Source organism: Dipodomys spectabilis, unplaced genomic scaffold (genome assembly GCF_019054845.1).
Source record: "Dipodomys spectabilis isolate Male_0828 unplaced genomic scaffold, ASM1905484v1 ptg000174l, whole genome shotgun sequence".
In the NCBI taxonomy this organism is placed as follows: domain Eukaryota; kingdom Metazoa; phylum Chordata; class Mammalia; order Rodentia; family Heteromyidae; genus Dipodomys; species Dipodomys spectabilis.
Window position 1 is genome coordinate 8,835,001 of NW_024870851.1, and position 20,207 is coordinate 8,855,207.

The window sequence follows — 20,207 nt, forward strand, 5'->3', positions numbered from 1 at the left end:
CATGATTTAAAGTCAGCCTCTGAGTTTAATCAATTGCATGGTCTTGGCAGATGAAGATAACCACACAGCTTACATCTCTACTTGAAATTTTCCCTTCTGTTTCAAGGCTCATTTGCTACTTGCTTAATCCAGAATGGAAAATTTCAATTAATTTTAACCCATTCTCATGTAGTTAAGAAAATCAGTAAGAAACAGTAGCATGGGAGTATTGCATGGCACATTGTTTCATGTCTCTCTCGGCAAACCATTCTTTATTTGAAATTGGTTCATTATAAATTATCAATATGTGCTTCGTTCAGTTTCATTATTTGTTTGGGAGCCATTGTAGAGAAATGGTTTGTCTGAGAAGAATTCACTGAATTCGAGATTTAAAAACTATGTTTACAAATAAATATGGATCAGATTTGAGTTAATAAAGAATTCATTCGATGATCTATTTGTGAATATTTTACTATTTTTAAGCATTACTGTAATGTATAGAATTAAAGTATATATAAAATGGCAAATCCACTCTTTCAAGCTAGTAGGATTTCATGAATTATATTGCTATAATACTGTCTTCACTGACGTCACATATTGCATGCATCCTTAGGAAAGCTTGTACTTCACTTTTGTTTGTCATGTGGAATCTATGATTATGAACTTGTCGTTATGAATGCCTTTGTTCTCCATTTCAGGCCTGAAGACCATTGTGGGGGCCCTCATCCAGTCGGTGAAGAAGCTCTCCGACGTCATGATCCTCACTGTGTTCTGTCTGAGCGTGTTTGCTCTCATTGGGCTGCAGCTCTTTATGGGCAACTTGAAGCATAAATGTTTCCGGAATAACCTTGAAAATAATGAAACACTGGAAAGCATATTGAATCGTACAGAGAGTGAAGATGAACTAAGAAGTAAGACTATGCCTTTAGTTATGTATAGATTAAAGTAATCCAAACAAATTGTTCTCTTCTACTAAGGAAAGGTTGCTTTCATTTTAATTATTTCAAAGTTGGTTAAATATGCAATTTGCCACCATGAGCTTTTATCATGTTACAGATGAATTTTATAAATCTATCCTGCTCTAAGCTTTGTAGAAGGTTTGCTAATAGGAACATGGGGTAGTTTAATAACTCTTGATTTCTATAAAATAAAAGGAATCAAGTTTTGCTAGGGAAAAATAATAATTTATAATATAACAGTTACATTTAACCATATAGCATATTATAGATTTTATATGTTGCAGTTTTAGTATGTAATACATGTAGATACATACTAAATCCATACTAATATTTATTATATAATGTGGCATATTTATAATATAATGTGGCAATTATACAAAAACTGTATTTTTATATTTAGATTATATTTATAACTGCAATATCTTGCTAACTTATAACAGTGATAAAATTAATGATCAATATTAAAATATATCTCGGTATTTTTTTAAATTTAATTTGATCATCAAGGTGATAAACAGAGGGGTTACAGTAACATATGTAAAGTAGTGAGTACATTTCTTGTCAAACATTGTTACCTCTCCCTCATTTTTCCTGCTTTCTCTCCCCCCAGCAATGACTCCTCCCACATTGTAAAGTTCATTTCTAACGTATCGTCTTGTGAGTATCACTGTTGCATTGGTTCCCTCTTTGTCCTTTGTCTCACCATTTTGTTGTTCCTCTTTCTTCCCTAATTCAGATAAACATATATACAATACATAGGGTACCAAAATCAAATACAGTGACAACAAGGGATAAACTATGGTGGGAGGGAATTGCAAGAAAAAAGAAATAGCTCCACATAATATATTAAAAACAACAAAGAAAAACCTCTTGTTTCCATATCTTGGGATTCATTTTGCTTAGCATCATTTTATATGTTGGTAGATTATTTAGCTTGGTATAAAGCAGAAAAGTTTACTCAGCCTTATCAGCATTATCCATAAAGCAAATGATAAATTTTATAGCTATTTCTGATTATTTTTCTCAATATAGGTTGATGGTATCCCATCAAATTTCAACCTCTTGCCATAGGTACAAGGGATGATCTACATACAGTCTCAGAAGTCTGCTTAAGTCAAAAGTGTGTATTAGAGTATCTTAAACAACTCATGACTGTGTTCTCTTATTAATTAGCCCCATATAGTGTTTATCACAGGAGTGTTGAATACTAGTAAAAATAAGATCACAATTGTGTTCCCTTTCTAATACATGGAATGTATATGAGTGACATTATGTATGAACAGACAAACCTTATTCGTTTGATTCAAGAATAATAATGAGACAAGAAAACATTCCAACATACATACTGGTCCCTAAAGGGGGTCAGATAACAAAGAGAAGGACTCTCTTTAGATAATGAAGAGCAGTACACATTTTTTAACTAAATGCATCCTTTCCCGTTCATTGAGCAAAATAGAAATAAACAACCTAACCAACTTGGTAAAAATTTGTAAATAAAAGTATTTGAAGCTGAAATGCTCAAAAGCCATGTACAAATGATCACGTAAGATGATGCTAAGTGAAATGAACCCCAAGATAGGAACACAAGAGGTCTGCCTTTATTGTTATTGTTTGAAATGTACCATGTGATTTTATTTGTTGTTGCTGCTGTTGTTTCCTTTGTATGTTCTTTCCCCTGTGGCATATCCCCAGTTGTCGCTTTACTTGACTTTGGTACCCTGCATCTTGTATATACGTATGTCTAATCTGGGGAGGGGAAGGGGAATAACAAAACACTGAAAGAAGGACACAGGATGACCCATTGCAACAAGGATACCCACAGGACAGTATACTGGAAATGAACTTTATAACTTCGGGTGTATGTGGGGGGGGGAGGAAGAGGGTGGGGGATGGTGTGGAGGGTAGGAATGTGGGAGGTGGAGGAGGGAAGGGATGGATAGTAGGACAACAACAACTAAGGGAAGGGGTAACAATGATCCACAAGTAATATACTCATTGTCTTACTCATGTAACTGTGACCCCTCTGTACAGCAGCTTTACAATCAAATAAAATAAATTGAAAAATAACAAAAGACTTAAGAAAACTAAATGTTTGTAAATAAAATACTTAAAATACTGCTACCATTTGGCTAGGAATTTAGCATTTTTCCTTCTTTTTATCTAGTTTCTGGAATTATATTTTAATTGAACTCAGAGCCTCATGCTATCTATAGTAGTTTAAGATTGACTTTTTAAAACTTAACTACATTTGCATTTATGCCAATCTAGGGAAGGAGTAGTCTATCAAAAAGTACATATTTGGAGGAATTCATGCCTGCTGGGAAATACTTCTTTATTCTACAGTACAAATTAAGAGACAATTGACTTTGCAATACGAATTGACAGTACCTGTATTAGATCCATAATTCACATGGGCTCATTATTTTCCTCTCCTTGAGACAGGAAGTTGACCATGTACCTGGCCAAAATAATCATAATATTAGATTCTATATGTAGAAAAAATTTCCCTGAACAGGCTGATCCTTGTGGGATGCCTTGTATGCTAGGGTCTCCAGTAGGCAACTGTTACTGACATTTGTCAAACATTCTGATATTGGATCTTTTCCTGGTTGGAGAGATTGTCTTTCTTGTTTACTTTCTTTATTCAATTTCTGGTATATTTTAACTTTGAATGTTTTACAAGTATTGCAAGCTCTTATATTTGAGCAAGTAATCTGAGTACTTGTAGCTAAAGAAAGGAAAAGAAATTCAATTTGAACAAATGATCTCATTTGGAATATCATTTTTCTAGGCCAAACTAGAGAATCTCCTCAAATTATGTAAAGATTTAATTTGAGATGGTATGTACAGCATTCGGTTAGATCACCTAAAGGAGATACTGTTCACTAAATCTTGCTTTAACATTATCCTTCCAAGCATAAGGAGAAAAAGAAACATAGGGGAAAGAGGAAGGGGACAAAGTTTTTATGGTAATAGAGGAGAGAAGACTGATAAAGCTGTCCATCTGTAGGAAGCCATTTGACTCAGAAAATTTGAGAGCCAGTTCTACCTTTAAATCCCCAATGATTGTATAGAATTACGAATCTAGATAAATTATCTTGGGTTGAGAAATGCACATCCAAGTTTTTTGATCATGAAATTTTGATGTCATATGCATGTGATTCTGCTTTCTACTGGCTCTTCTAAATACTATGAAGCCTTTCACACTATTTTTTTTTGCTATTATTGTACCCAAAAGATCCACTCTTCATGTTCTAGATTTATAAATGATTTGGTTTTTATTATTTGGTGGGTCATGAAAATCTAATTTGCCTTGTGAAAATACATACTGGTATAATACATTAAGCCTTGTAATTTTACATCCTGTGAATATTTATAAGAACATGAAATACATATGATTTCCAGTTCTCTCTCTCTTATAAAAGATAATACTAGCCAAGGTAAATTTCCCTGCCATCAGGACCAGTGCTAATACCTTTGGCCAAGACAATGCAATTCATTCAATCAGTTTTGCTTAGTGTCAGTGTTTGTATAATACCTTCTTCAATTGTACTGTGACTTTTCTGGTAAAACAAATACTTCTGTAGGTGGAGATACATAGGATGTTTTTTACATAAAGGAAACACATTTTCCAATGGAGTTTTAACTACTATTTTAGCGTTGATTGGTCTTCCTCCACAGGAAAGGTTTTATACAGCCAGAAAGTATGCATTGAATATGAAAATTGAATGAAATCCATCAGTAAATGCTGAAGTCATGCAACAGATATCAAAGATGTATCACCTTTGTTTGTTTTTTTTTGTTGCCTATTAGCATTTATGGGCTTGACCAGCTACACAGAGGCCATAAAGCAATTTAATGACATTATAATAGTCTTAGGTACTTTTTTCATCTTTCATTTTGTCTACTCAAGATGAGTCAAAGAGTAAAGAGCTTATGAGAATAGAAATTTTAGGGGCTAGGAAGATCCAGGCAGGGAAATCCTCCACAATTACCCTGGAATTTTACACCATGTATTCACCACACTGACGTCTCCAAATCAGCACATAGCAACGTTTGTGACATAGGTTAAAATCACTTGACTCAAACCAAATTGCATTCGTTAACAATGTCAGTACTGGCTCACTTGGTATGAAAACCTGCCAAAGTATTTATTTAATGTTTATTTAATTTGAAGTTCTGTTTTTAGTTTTATAAAAGAGAATACATCAATTTTTCTTTATAGTTCAAGAATTCTGACCATGTATAATCAATAGGATGAGTAATGCTCAGATTTGTAGGAATTTTTATAATTTCTGTCACACATACTAATAATAAAACATCCATAAAAATATAACTCAAAAATTTATTATTACTTATTATTTGATGGCATTTGTCATATAATTTATTATGCTCAATTAATTTAATGTTTATTTTCAATATTTTAAATTATGTTTTAGTAGATATACAAAGAGTTTCAGTTCAACAGGGTCAGTTCATGAGTAGAATGCATCTTGATCATTGTCACCCCTAGCCCCTCTTTCTCCCCCATCAATGTTTATTCCTCCTCCCCCTCCTCCCTCTCCTCCTTGTTCCCCCCTCCTCCTCCTCCTCTTCCTCCCCCTCCTCCTCCTCCTCCTCCTCCTCCTTCTTCTTTTTGTCATCAGTTGTGGGGCTTAAACTAGGGGCCTGGGTGCTGTCCCTGACCCTCTTTATGCTCAAGGCTGGCCCTCTACCTATGGAGCCACAGCAGCACTTCTCGGTTAATCAAAGATTAAGAGTCCCACGGGGACTTTTCTTCCCCTGGCATGCTTCAAACTGTGATTCTCAGATCTCCTGAGTAGCTAGTATTATAGATATGAGCTACTGGTGTCCAGCTAATATATTTATTCTTTTAAGGAGAGGTATTATACTTTTGAGCTGGGTAGTACGTAAAACTTCAAAAGTTATCTTTGGGTCAGGAGAAATATTTAATCTAGAATTTGAGAAGTTTTTCAAAAATATCAAAAGGTACAAAATTTGATTATGCAGGATCACAGGTAATTTGAAAAACAGTTCTTCACTTAATCAGAGTGACAAAGATTTATAGTCAAATGCAGAGAGTCACATAGGTAGAAATATTTAGACTCTTCTCATAAAGTCGTTCTATTTTTGAAGCCATTGAAAAAGTAATCAAGAAAAAGAAAATAGTGTGGTAGTACATGCCCAAACCCAACACTCAGGAATTCAAGAAGTCAAGTAGCTGCAAATTATGTCAAAATCTATAATAAAGAGAAAGAACACGAAACACAGGGTATTATATTGTTAAATCCAAAAAATACTTGGTTCAAAGGAAACAAAATCTGGGGCTGAAGTCTGGGCTTTAGGCTTAGTAGGCTGGCATTTTACCACCTGAACAACACCTCCTGACCTTGAATTTCTTAAGAGCAAATGAATTTCAAGAAAGCTATGTTTTAACAGAGAGGACCAAATTCTAGATTTTAATCAGCGTACTTTGACGTTAATGTTAAGTTATTAGAAAAATTATATAAACAATTTCTTTCTAGTCCTAGCCTGCTTGATCACACACAAAATATCTTTCTCAAAATTTATTTTTCACAATTCTTCTATGACCTTCTTATTTGCCTTCAGCTGTAAGTTCTACACTTTTCCTCTTTCTCATTTTGAAACTTAGTCATTCTACTTCAGAATACAGATTACATTCTTATTGCTTTGGAGAGCAAAGCCTTTCCATACTTTATAGCCTTTCTTTACTAAAAGCTCAACCTCACATCATAGCCTAATACAATGGTATGGGCCTGCAATTCCAGCTGTTTAGGAGGCTGAAGCTGTAGGATTACAAATACAAGACTAACTTGGGCAACATATTGAGACCACATTGCAAAGAGAAGGGGGAAGAAGAAGAGGAAGAGGAGGAGGAGAGGGGAGGAAAGGGGAGGAAGAAGAGGATGAAAGGAGATGAGAAAGAGGAATGAAGAAAGAGAAAAGGTGAAGGAAAAAGCAAGAAGAAGAGGAAGGAGGAGGAGGGGGGAGGAGGAGGAAGAGGAGAAGGAGAAATTACCTTCCTCACACATTTGCATATAATTTTTTCTTATAACAATGATAGTTTTATGTATATAATAATAGATATAAGATGTAGATATAAATTCTTAACTCTTAATGACCTTAATTTCAGGTCAATAAGAAGTAGGCAAGTGTAAACTATCTTATACTAGCCATCTATAGATTGGCAAGTCTATGAGCAGTAATTCCAGAATCATGTGCTTTTTCAAAATGCAGTTTTCTGGTGTGATATGGAATATAAAGATGACTTCTTGGTTTCTAGGTGAATAACAGGATTGATTGCAGAAGTTAATGAGAGAAAGGTGAACAAAATAGGGGAAAGTCACCATTAACCAGCTAACAAGTGGGGATAAAGAATAGAATATTGAGGTTTTAAATAAATAGAGAAGAAGCAATAGTTGGCTTGTGATATAAATCGTAAAGTGATTGGCCCGAGATAGGGGGGAAGGAATAACAAATACATATATGATCATATAACCCTGAATACATGTGATATTTATAAGCAAGAAGAGGGTGGATAACATGGTATTTTAAGAAAATTTAATTTGTTAAGGTGCCCAACCTGTGCTCTCCAACTGATTTCTGCCTCTATAGGTTTCCACCATGTACCTATATCTTAATAATGAACCCACAAATGGGTTAATCCATTTATCAAATTAGAGCCTTCAGGATCTAAACACTTTCCATAGGTTCTACCTGTAAACACTGAATTGAGAGCAAACCTCCAACACATGAATATCATAGGGAATAAATAAAGTCCACACCATAAGTAAATCAGTCTGAAATGCCCATGTAGATTCATTCCTCTACCTCCAACTCCTACTTTCATCAAACATAAAGGAAGATCCACAAAGTTAGCAATCTTGTTTGTTATTATACTCACTCTCTGGCCTAGAGAAGTTATCAATCAATATTTAATCAATAGTATAAGAGAAAATAATACATAAGTTCAGTCTCTTTACCTGGAACCAGGTCTGAATATACATGGGTGTCTTTGTATTCATTAATTTACCTTCTATATTACTCTTAAATCTTACATTCTGTAATGCTATATTCTTCAAATTTTTCCTAAACAGAATATTTTTATTACCTGGAGGGATCCAAAGATGCTCTCCTTTGTGGCTTCAGCACAGATTCAGGGTATGTAAACGTTTTCTAAAACTCTAAATGATGCAAAAGAAGAAAAATGCATACTCATTTAATTTGCTGATTAGAGCTTTAGTTCAGTGCTTCTTCTACTAGAAATACAAACTAGTAAAATCAATTTGTCTTTTCATGCCAAAGTTCAACTCATCAGACTACATATGCCTTGTAGGTAACAAAGTAGATTTTTGTTCCCCTTACATTAGGTAAAGATATTTTTAAGAACTTCACGTTTATCCAAATACCCTTCTATTTTTCCCTCATTGGCTTTATTTTGCAGCAGACTTGGGACATTGGGATCATAAAATCAACTAGAAATAGTTGCTGCTTCCCAACTCAAATCTTATAGCATTGTATTTATGTAATCCGCTGCATTTATGTAATGCTATCATGAAAAACAATGCATCAATTTTAAAAAGGAACAATATTTTAAGGCTACAAAACTATGAACTTTCACAAATGTTATATCTTGACTATTCCTTGTTCTAATTCACTCCAAGAATGATATTTGGAGAAGCAATCTTGGTAGAGGACTTCACATCAAGCCTAATTGATCCATGAATTATTGCATAACATCTGGTAGAGGTTTCTGAGTTTTGATGATATTGATGATGTTGCTAATCCCATCTAACATTTATACAGTGCTTTTTTATGTGCAGAAAATAGGATGAGGAATCAATATACATTCTCATATCTAAATCTAATACCAATATTATCACTGTGAGTTAAGTACTATAATCCTGATTTCACAAAGGGAAAGAACAGTACCTTCAAGCAAGTTGACAAGGTCATCAACTAAGCAAATAGTAGAGTGGGATTTCAACCCACTTCTTCCTGACTCCCAATAACGTGTTCTTAGACATTATTCAACACTGTCCCCCAATAAAAGGAACTTTGATACTGTCATTTTCTGTGGAACTCTTTACCTTGTCTCCTGAAGGCATGCTGAGATATAATGTCCTTTTTCTTGTGTAGTCAGTGTCCAGAGGGCTACTCTTGTGTCAAGGCTGGAAGAAACCCTGATTATGGCTACACCAGCTTTGACACTTTCAGCTGGGCCTTCTTAGCCTTGTTTCGGCTGATGACTCAGGATTACTGGGAAAACCTTTACCAACAGGTGAGTGCCAGGAGAAGTATGCATGGATGAATGACATAAGTATTTGGTGCATATCATTTTCTGGCTTCATAAATAAATATTTCAGTCAGTTGAAAATATAGAAAACAGTACTGTTTATTACTGTGATTGGAATGGATACATCTTGTAACATAAATAAATCTCTCATCCTACAGACATGTTCTATGTTCTCTTCTTCAATATATCATCCTATTGGGTTAAAAGGAAGTATCAGTAAACATCCTGTAATGGTCTCTCAAGCTACTAACACTCTGTTTTCCTCATGCAATTGAGGTGTCCTGAGTGCATGAGGTTCTCCTTTTCTCATAGGCTCCCCATGTGTTTTACTTTGATCTCCTGTTTACAATGACTCACATTTTCTTAATGATAGAAGGTGAATGACACTGAAATGCATTGATTTTATATATGAAGGTAGCATAATAAAACTCACTGAAGCTGCTGAATAATAGTGAGGTGGGAAAGATTGAAAAGGAGAACACATGAGAGGGTCAGCCTAATTAAAGCACAGTGATATATGCATGTGAAATCCCTACTCCTTTGGTATATACTTGAATATGAACGGCTGAATGTGAAACAGGCTTTTTGGGTACCAGGTGCTAGGCAAAATTAGAGATGAAGAGAGATGGAGAAACTAGTGATAAATGTGGTCCAACTACTTTATATACACGTGTTAGAATAGAACATTGAAATCTGTTGAAAAATTGTTTTAAAAAGGAGTAAGAGAAGTAGAGAAACTGATAGAGCGGATGAGTTTGGGGTCAATGGATGCATATATGGAAATGTCACAATAAATTGCCTTATATAAAAAACTATATCTTATTAATTTTTTAAACTATTACTTCTCTAATACTTTTCCTCCAGTCAATTGCTCCTGCTCTAGACTTTCATGGCCCATGAACAATCCCCCAGTTTATAATATCAGTCTCTTGTGCTATAATTTTTCATTCACACCTCACACCTTGATGTGACCCTCTTGAAGTTGTGATGTATTCTTAGCACCCAATCCCAAAAGAACTGAAATGATTGCAATGAACCACTTGCCTCATGAATTCTACATGAGGTGTGTTCATATATTTACTTAACTTTTGAGAATATTGTAAGTATAAAAACTACATGAAAATTGTAAGGAAGAAAAGTAACACAAATGATTTGGAGGGTGGCTGGGAATGGAACAACACTACTTAGCCCAGGTTTCCTTAAGTGCCTGTGCTCCAGCAACCCTCCTTCCCAGCTTCCCAGGTGTCCTCAGTGAACCAGGTTCCAATTGTTATAATACAAAATAGACGGGAGCTTCTACCACAATTAGAAAAATGCAAACTGAAATATGAGGTATGTATAACTTTTCACCATTCAAAATAACAAAGATCAAACAGGCTTTCAAAGGCAATAATTAATGGGACATATTCTAACGGAGGTAGACTTTCAATGATGCTTCTGTTAACCACTAGAGAAAGTAACACTGGCATTGTTAATACAGAAATTCCAGTGAAAAATAAAATGACTGTACTCATGAGCTGTCAATTATACTATAGAAATGTATTTAAAAGAAGAACATAATAACAACAAACTGATAGAAAAAGGGATTGAGTTGCTTGGCTTCCGATATTTGAGAAAGATTTTTATTTTAAAGTTTGTTGATACTATTTTGAATCAATTTTAAAATGTAAAATGTAATGTATGAGAGACTAGCAGAGTGACTTAAATGAGATCACCTCCCTAACACGTGTGAGGCCCTCAATTCAAACCCCAATACTGCCAAAAGAAAAAAAAAGGAATGAATGATGAAAGATAAATTGCACTTTAAAATTATTAATGAGAAGATTAGTTAAAAACAAATTCATGGGCTGAGGCTCAGTGGTAGAACGCTTGCCTTGCATGCATGAGGCCCTGGGTTTGATTCCTCAGCACCACATAAGCTGAAAAAGCTGGAAGTTGCGCTTTGGCTCAAGTGGTAGAGCACTAACCTTGAGCTGAAGAGCTGAGGGACAGTGCCCAGGCCCAGAGTTCAGGCCCCACAACCAAAAAAAAATTTACTCAATGAGGATAATGTCTTACATTAAACTAAAAATAATTAGTATTTTATGTTAAAGGATGCATTTTAGTTGGGTGCTGGTGGCTGGCTTATACTTGTAATCTTAGCTACTCAAGTTAAACCTGAAATCTGAGGATAATGGCTCAAAGCCAGCTCAGTCAGTGAACTCCCTGAGACTTTTTTCTCCCATAAACTACTCAAAAAAATCCTGAAGTGACACTGTGGCTCAAGTAGGAGAGTGCTCATTTTGAGCAAAAGAAGCTCAGGGACAGCTCCCAAGCCCAGATTTCAAGCCCCAAGGACTGTAAAGAAAAAAAAAGAAAAGAATCTTAACACATCTTAACACATCAAAAGTCTACAGATAATGCTTCAAACATTTTCAAAAGATCATATGAGCTAATTTTCCTATTAATTTTAGAACTGAGAAAAACAAAATTATTCCACTATTATACGTAATGACCTACTAATCACTGTATTTATTGTACTAAAATGTGTTTGTTTTAATTCTGATAGGTTGCCATGGATTTTTAAATTTACTCTTTTATACTTTTAAATCATAAGTTAATATGAAATAGTCAATGTCTCCATGTCAAGATTCACACATAGTTTATGATAACCTTTTCCTATTATCAAAATAGAAATTATTTCCCTTTTTTCATTAGACACTGCGTGCTGCTGGCAAAACCTACATGATCTTCTTTGTTGTGGTCATTTTCCTGGGTTCCTTTTACCTGATCAACTTGATCCTGGCTGTGGTGGCCATGGCCTATGAAGAGCAGAATCAAGCCAACATTGAAGAAGCTAAACAGAAAGAGATAGAATTTCAGCAGATGTTAGATCGACTCAAAAAAGAACAAGAAGAAGCTGAGGTACTGCTGTTTGGTTTAAAACTGTTCCTAAAGGTAGAGATGCAAAAGATATAACACAGGCTGTATGCCCAGCCTATCCTGGATTTTCCTTATGCTCAGCCTATCCCAGTTTTCCTTTAATGAAGGAGCCAGTTCTGAACTGAGCTAGAATCAATGCCTTCCTGGTATTCATCTATGAGTAGTGTTTAAGATGTTCTGAGGTTGTTGTCCTAAACCTGTCACTCACAACACCTCGGTGAGTAGGGGATTATGCAGAGGTTCAGAATACGAATGATTCATTTCCCCAGAGTCATTCTATAAAATGGTTTAAGGAAAACTATTCTAATGCTAAAGTTAACAGGTAGACGAAGGAGAAGATAGCAATATATGCATCAATTTTTTAATGGGAATATTTCTAGAATTAAAACTTGAAAATTAAGAAAGTCACAATGATGGAGGTGATAACAAAGACCAAGTCACATGTCATTGAAGAGTCATCTCTAAACTTTCTCCAAAGAGCTTTTCAGGAGAAAAGCTGAGGAATCTCTGAGTAACTAAAACATAATTTCAAATATGCTGCAAAAATCCTTAATTTTTTGATGACTGGATCCAGTTAAATATCCTCACAGAATCTAAAGTTATTAAGGCAGAATGGTAATCTGTGATGTAGAGAAATTTCAATATGCAAGTACAAATAGCATAGCATTTTAAACATTAGTAAAAATGAGAAAATATTTAAATTAAGAAAATGAAAAGTTAAAGTGATTTTATCTTGTAGCTTAGACTTTTGTTCATCCATAAAACTGGGTAGCTTAAGAAAAATCTGATTCATGAGAGAAATATATTAAAGTAAGTAATAAGATATGTTCATAATTTTAAAATTATAGACATGAAAGACTAGAATCAACAAATCGTTTAACTAGGGATGCAGTTGGACCCATTGCAACGAGATGTACAAGTCATTATGTCGAAAAGCGAACTTTACAACTTTGGTGGGGGGGGGAGCAGATGGGGGGATGTGGGGGGAGTATGGGAAAGGATGGGAAGGGGAAGCAAAGAGGAGGCAACAATGCTTGATAAGAAATGTACTCGTTATCTTGCCCATGAAATTGTAACTCCTCTGTACGGTATTCTCACAATAAAAAAGAAAAGAAAAGAAAGACTAGAATCAGTAACCCCTCTGTCAGTCACCTTTAAAATAAAATTTAAATTACAAAAAGAAAAGAATCAATACCAACTCTAGTAATATTTATGAGATAAGACTATAATTACTTTCTACTACTTTGTATCTTATATCTCAATCTTTTACAAGAATTATCTTTCAGGCAGGAGTTGGCTCAGTGGTAGAGTGCTTGCCTTGCATGCATGAGTCCCTGGGTTCGATTCTTTAGCACCAAATAAGCAGAAAAAGCCGGAAGTGGCACTTATGGCTCAAGTGGTAGAGCACTAGCCTTGAGCTGAAGAGTTGAGGGACAGCGCCCAGGCCAAGTTAAGGCCCCACGAAAGAATTATCTTTCATTAAAAGCTAATTTTATAGAGATAATACGGGTGTCAAATTACCACATGTACCATTTAGAGAAACTTTAGAACATCTTTTTAGGATAATGTTAGCTGACCTGAGATTTTTGAGATGGACGTTTTTTCAGATGCTATTATGTTTAGTACTTAATTTTTGTTTTCAAAATACTCAGTACCATTAAGCTATATAGTACAATGACTCTATTGATAAAATTGAGCTAATTACTGGGTATGTGAACTCCTTATTTTTAATTCTATGTCCACAAAACTATTTAGTAAAATTGCAACATAAACTATATAAATTGCTTTGTGGTAAGCAATCTGGTAACAAGTAATAGTTAGATTTTGAAGTACAATGGAGCTTCATTGCAATGTAGATGAAGAAGCAGTGTGCTTCCAGGTCCTTACCACTTTTAGAACCCAACTAAATCAAGAGATGGGTATCCTGTAATAGAATTTCCCAGAGTTTTGATGCTTTACATACGTGGAATGTCTTGGCCCAACAGGCAATAGCAGTAGCAGCTGCTGAATACACAAGTATTGGACGAAGCAGAATCATGGGCCTCTCAGAGAGTTCTTCTGAAACATCCAAACTGAGTTCAAAGAGTGCTAAGGAAAGAAGAAACAGAAGAAAGAAAAAGAATCAAAAGAAACTCTCCAGTGGGGAGGAAAAGGGAGATGAGGAGAAGTTGTCCAAATCCGGATCAGAAGAGAGCATCAGAAGGAAAAGCTTCCACCTGGGTGTTGAAAGTCATAAACGAGCACGAGAGAAGAGACTGTCCACCCCTAATCAGGTAACACAGACACTCCAATTGTGTCGGCACACCCAGGAAAGCAGTCCACAGGGTTTACTCTAGGGCTAGACACCCCAGGAGAAGGATGTGCGTTGTTTCATTGGTGTGCCTATAGGTTTAGAAAAATCCATATATTGCTGCTGATTCATGGAAAGAAATTGGACGTGGCTTTAAGTTGTTGTTTGAAGGGAATTACAGTTTCAACATTGTTCTACCTTCTTTACTCATCAAGTTTCTAAAACAATATATTCCTTAGAACCATTATAAAAATGAAGACACTATTCACATAATAGGGTGACTTTCATAGTTATATAATAGTTGCACTTTTAAATACTCAATCTTGGACTAGGTTTATCTTGATTCTTCACACTCCAGGCAATGGTATCAGCAGTCAATATCAGGCACCCAATGTGCAGACATCCTCCACCTCCAATCACAAAAGCTATTCAATAGTAGCTTTATGTACTTACTATAGACCTACCTTTAGGAAGTCTGTTTATCTATTTGTGTGGAACTGCTTTTTGTCTTACTTATTCATCTGAAACTCACACCTCAGGCCCCTCTGCCTACAACTGTGTGCAGACCCCAAAGATAAACCAGGGTCTCTATTCTTCTTAACACTTCCTCCACCACATGACCGACATAAAATCATTTTTCTAAAAACATCTAGTTGTCCCTTACCCAGCTTGAAAAGAAAGAGAGAGAGAGAGAGAGAGAGAGAGAGAGAGAGAGAGAGAGAGAGAGAGAGAGAGAGAAATTAAAGATATTCTGTTAAACAACCACTGAAAACAAGATCCAAATCTTATCCATACCATAAACAGCCTTTGGCTTTACTTTCTCAGCTTTCTCTTCCTTCCCAGAAACTCACCAAACTGTGAGTTTCACTCTTACTGCAGGTTTTCATGCCTTCTTGCTTTTATTACTTAGTGCACACATCTCTCTTGAACTGAAATGCTTTTCTCCTAATGGCTCCTGTCACTGTGCCACCTGCTCCCCCATTAGCTCAGATGCTTCTCATCCAACGCTTACTCTTCTGTCCTCCATTCTCCCTATCTGCTCTTCCATACCACATAGTTATTACTTGCTTCAACTTTGCCTTCACTTAAAATTTCAAACTTCTACCCCATGCAACTTCAAGACCCTGTGAGACACACAGAAATAAAATACAGAGTCCACAAAACTGTTTTAAAAGATTTTTTGATGGTGAGGTGGAACATGAAAACACATGACATCAGCTTTAATAAGTTGACAAGAACTACACATGCTTGTTGTAAGGTGAAAATCTCATCAGATTCATGTCAATGACAGTTAATTTGTCTTTATAATAGCAAGTACTGGTGTTTATTAAACTTGATGCTTTCAAAGAGTTTACCTTGAGTTTTGGTTTATAGGAACAGTTCATCCTGGACATGGGTCATTTAGGTTTAATTTCCACCCCCCTCCCCATCCCCCTTTGATCAAGGACAAGTTCTTCTGCATGTTCTGAGTTTTGTGACTTTATAAGCTTGTGGTACTAAAAAAGCTCCAGGTCATACAGTGTACTTGCAAGTTATGTAACACAGTGAAGCTGATGCTTGGTCTTTACAGTTTACATGGTCTTTACACTTAAGAAAGTTCCAAAAAAATAAGTTACAATTTCTTCTGGAGATTGGGGACTGATATACGATAAACTAAATGACAGATTTCAATGAGTAATTTCTTTATAAGTGATGCCTATCAAACAAGATGAGTTATGTGCTTAATAGAGAGGCCACTGTAAGATGTAACCACGTTGAGCTATGCAGATAACCTATCTGGACATAAAAGAATGAATTTACCAAATTAGCTCATCCTTTATTTAGGGGAAATTATCTTCTGCCATCAGGTCCAGAAGTTCAGTGGTAGTTTTCTGATTTTTACTGCTATTCAAACACAGGTCACCTTATATTTATTTGCTTTTTCTGCAGTCACCACTCAGCATCCCTGGTTCCTTGTTTTCTGCAAGGCGCAGCAGCCGAACAAGTCTTTTCAGCTTCAAGGGGCGAGGAAAAGAGATAGGATCTGAGACAGAATTTGCCGACGATGAGCACAGCATTTTTGGAGACAATGAGAGCAGACGGGGTTCACTGTTTGTGCCTCACAGACCCTGGGAACGGCGCAGCAGTAACATCAGCCAGGCCAGTAGGTCCCCCCCAATGCTGCCAGTGAACGGGAAGATGCACAGTGCCGTGGACTGCAATGGTGTGGTGTCTCTGGTTGATGGACCCTCAGCCCTCATGCTCCCCAATGGACAGCTTCTTCCAGAGGTGATAATAGATAAGGCAACTTCTGATGAGAGCGTAAGGACATTTTCCATAGCTTAGGCATGGCTGGGATTTTTCTTCTGCATCAGTCTCTCTGCTGAGGGCCTGCTTCTGGCCCATGAATGGCACTGCATTCTGCAATCCTATCTCACTCTTTAGAAAGTGGAAATACTTCTCAAACTTTTAACTCATTTACTTCCTTGATTCACTTTTCGTTATAGGCATCTCTTCCAAGATACTTCATATCCCATTTTGCAAAAGTACTTATCTATTGATGTTGTGATTAAAAATTACAACTCGTTGATTTTAAAAAGATACCTATAGAGAGAGGTAGAGAGAGATATCAGCACACAATGCTTTGAGAGTGCTAATTTTATCCATTGATAATACATTCCATATCAATAAAGAAATTCAGATTATTTGCCACCTACTGTCTTTTCAGGCAACTACATATATAGGTATATATATAATAACAATTATTATTATAGCAAAAACATAGGATTTCAAGAACTCTATGAGGTGAATGGGGAAAGTGAAGCACAGGGGAATAAAGGGGTTTGTTCTTATCACTAAACTAAAGAAAAGCTAAGGTTTAAACTAAGACCCTATGTTGCACAGCTGTGGTTCTTAACCTCCCTGCCCCGCTGACTCTCCAATGGAAAGCAGGCTTCTTATCTTGCAAATAATTCAGAATGGCTGTGCTTAATTCCCTACAGCAATGGAACATGCTGCTTTCATTTGAAAAGCACCTTTCAGGAAGTGGCACTGTGGCTCAAAGTGATAGAGCACTAGCCTTGAGCAAAAGACCTTAAGATGCAGGGCCCTGGCCCCACGTTCAAGCCCCACGACCAACAAAAAAAAATGAAAAAATAAATAAATAAAAAAGACTTTTCCTCTGCCAACTATGAATACAGAATGATAGAGCTAAGACCCATACACTGACTCAAATAAATGCACATGAACACAAAACTGATAAGACTCCAAAACAGTACCAAGAAATAAGAAATCCTGAATGACTATAGAAATTTATTAGGCAAGAAAATGACATCTTTCAGATTCCTGGATTCTCTAGGATACTTCCTTAATCCATTCACTATTCTTTATTGCACTACTCAATATCATCAAGGGCTAGGACTAACCCTACAGGCTCCTAATATATGCTATATGTTAATGTATTACTATTAGCAGACTTTGTAGTATTTTAAGTGAGAATAAAATTTCATCAAAGCCATGACCACACATGTTTCAGTTTGGATAAATGCATGTGCATAGAGATAACTTGGACACCTTTATGCTTGCATGATACAGCTTCAGCCTTTCTGTCAAGGTTTTTTTTTTCTTATTAGTAAGCATGTTAGAACTGCATGGGTCTATTTTTATGTTTTCTTTTTCAATGATGTGCATAATGTGTAAAATATTATGTAATATATATCAGAGTTAGATATTATTACACATATTTAAAGGAAGGGAAGTGGTTTTATTTAAAGGATTATTTTTGACAGAAAAAAATCAAGCCTACAATCTTAAAGCCAAAATTGCAAACGCAGAGGCATTATAAATGCAACCATTGCAATAAAAGTTTGGCATAATACATACTTTAGATGAAAAAAATGGCAAATGATAAAATTTCTATACTTTTGACATGTCTAGAAGAAAAAATTATTATCAGGTAAATAAAGTCTTGCTAAGCTTGAAGGAAAATAATTTGCTTCTAGAAAAATAAGTAAAATTAGTGATTGTAATAGAAACAATGTGGTTATAGAGAGATCTCTTTACATAGTGATGTGTTATTTTTCTGTACATATGTGCATACATGTATACATGCACACACATATATATGCCTGAACACTTATATATGTAGATATACATACATACATAAATGATTATATTTATACAACTACACAACTCTAGACTGTATACTTATATGAACTATATTAACATACGTAGTTTTATAAAATATATATTGCATAGTGCATAAGGCAAGTAGATAACAGTTGTAGAGTTGTGGAATTGTTTGTGGACATATGTATGTGTGTGCATATGTGTGTATACAATGTATATATTGGCCTGCACTGAACAAGTATAGTTTTCTAAATTGAAATTTGCTACCATGCTTAAAAATAAGACATTGTCACTTTAAACAATGACTATGTCTGGTGTCCCTGAGCTCATATTCCTGCATGGCAATAACTTCTAGAGCTGTACAGCATCAACTCTTACTGATGGTGCTTACTTTCTTCATTTTACAACAGCTTCCATCAGTGCTGAGTGTTGTTTTCAGGCTGAGTCCTTTATCATCTTATACTCACTATGGTAACTTTTATTAGTGTTGTTACCCAACTGTGAGTAATTATAGAAAATATTATTGGAAAATAGTGAATTCTGCTACATTACACATTCAGTGCTGCAGAGTATTTGTATAAATTGGATATTCAAGAAGATAGGGAGATGGAAGAAGTTCTGTGACCACAAAAGCAGCTAGATTTGTTTTACTTAAGTTTCAATGCTCACCCACAGTATGAGGCAAGTTTTCTATCTCTACTTTAGCCATGATGAAACAGTCTAGTAACTTGCTTATGATCCATACTCAGCTGTTCACAAGTAGCAGATCCATAATCTGGACCCAAGAATCTAGAAGTCTTTCTTTTAATTATTCACTCTAACTACCTAAGCAGGATTTTACTTTATAGATATACTTTATTAGAATCTATTTTTGGTGGTGGTGGTGGTTGTGAATTCAGGGCCTACGCACTGTCTCTGAGCTTTTCTGCTCAAAGTTAGTGCTCTACCACTTAAGCCACAGCTCCAGTTCTACTGCAGGCTCTGTTTGTTTGTTTGTTTAGCTGAAGGTGAGTCTCATGGACTTTCCTGTCCAGGCTGTCTTTGAAATTTGTTCTCAAATTTTAGCCTCCTGAGTAGCTAGGATTACAGGCATCAAACACCAGATAGAATTCTACCCTTAAGTCTTTAATTAATCATCTTTTTTATTTCAGGGCACAAGTAATCAAATAAGAAGAAAAAGACGGTCTAGTTCTTATTTCCTGTCGGAGGATATGCTGAATGATCCCCACCTCAGACAAAGAGCAATGAGTAGAGCAAGCATATTAACAAACACTGTGGAAGGTATGTGGTAGTTTTATCTTCTTAGCTGAAATAGATGCTAAATTCACCTTTAAGTAGTTCCATGAAGGTCTGAGGAAGAATTTTCAAATTGTAAACTGGATTTTAGCAGTAATTAAAAAAAACTGATGAAATCTTTTTTATGTGGTTAAAAATGGATGTTGCTTTTGTGATTCAAAAATAGATATCATGTGAAATGCCATTACAAAGATAAATTAAAGTACTAGCGAGAGAAAGCCACATTGCTTCAGGGCTGTGCGATTTTCTCACTGTACAGTCTCAGAAAGGACCTCATCTCTCTGAAATTCTCCCTGTAATAAGCAAAGACAGCCACAGGTGTCAGTTTTCAAAGATG

The 20,207-nt window shown here is 35.6% G+C and overlaps 1 protein-coding gene across 10 annotated transcripts in view; it reads left to right on the top strand.

Annotated features, from left to right (window-relative positions):
• The window catches only part of Scn9a (sodium voltage-gated channel alpha subunit 9), a 74,813-nt gene that overhangs the window by 6,174 nt on the left and 48,432 nt on the right, over positions 1 to 20,207 (top strand). For 2 of the 10 annotated variants that reach the window (XM_042694115.1, XM_042694114.1), the window contains exons 6-12: positions 678 to 890; positions 8,057 to 8,120; positions 9,099 to 9,240; positions 11,953 to 12,159; positions 14,163 to 14,450; positions 16,397 to 16,735; positions 19,726 to 19,855. In XM_042694115.1, the coding sequence (XP_042550049.1) occupies positions 678 to 890; positions 8,057 to 8,120; positions 9,099 to 9,240; positions 11,953 to 12,159; positions 14,163 to 14,450; positions 16,397 to 16,735; positions 19,726 to 19,855 (1,383 nt within the window). Of the gene's footprint in view, positions 1 to 677; positions 908 to 3,899; positions 3,908 to 4,619; positions 4,643 to 8,056; positions 8,121 to 9,098; positions 9,241 to 11,952; positions 12,160 to 14,162; positions 14,451 to 16,396; positions 16,769 to 18,512; positions 18,519 to 19,725; positions 19,856 to 20,207 lie in introns of all 10 variants that reach the window. The other 8 variants (XM_042694121.1, XM_042694113.1, XM_042694117.1 and 5 more) reach the window with 8 other exon arrangements.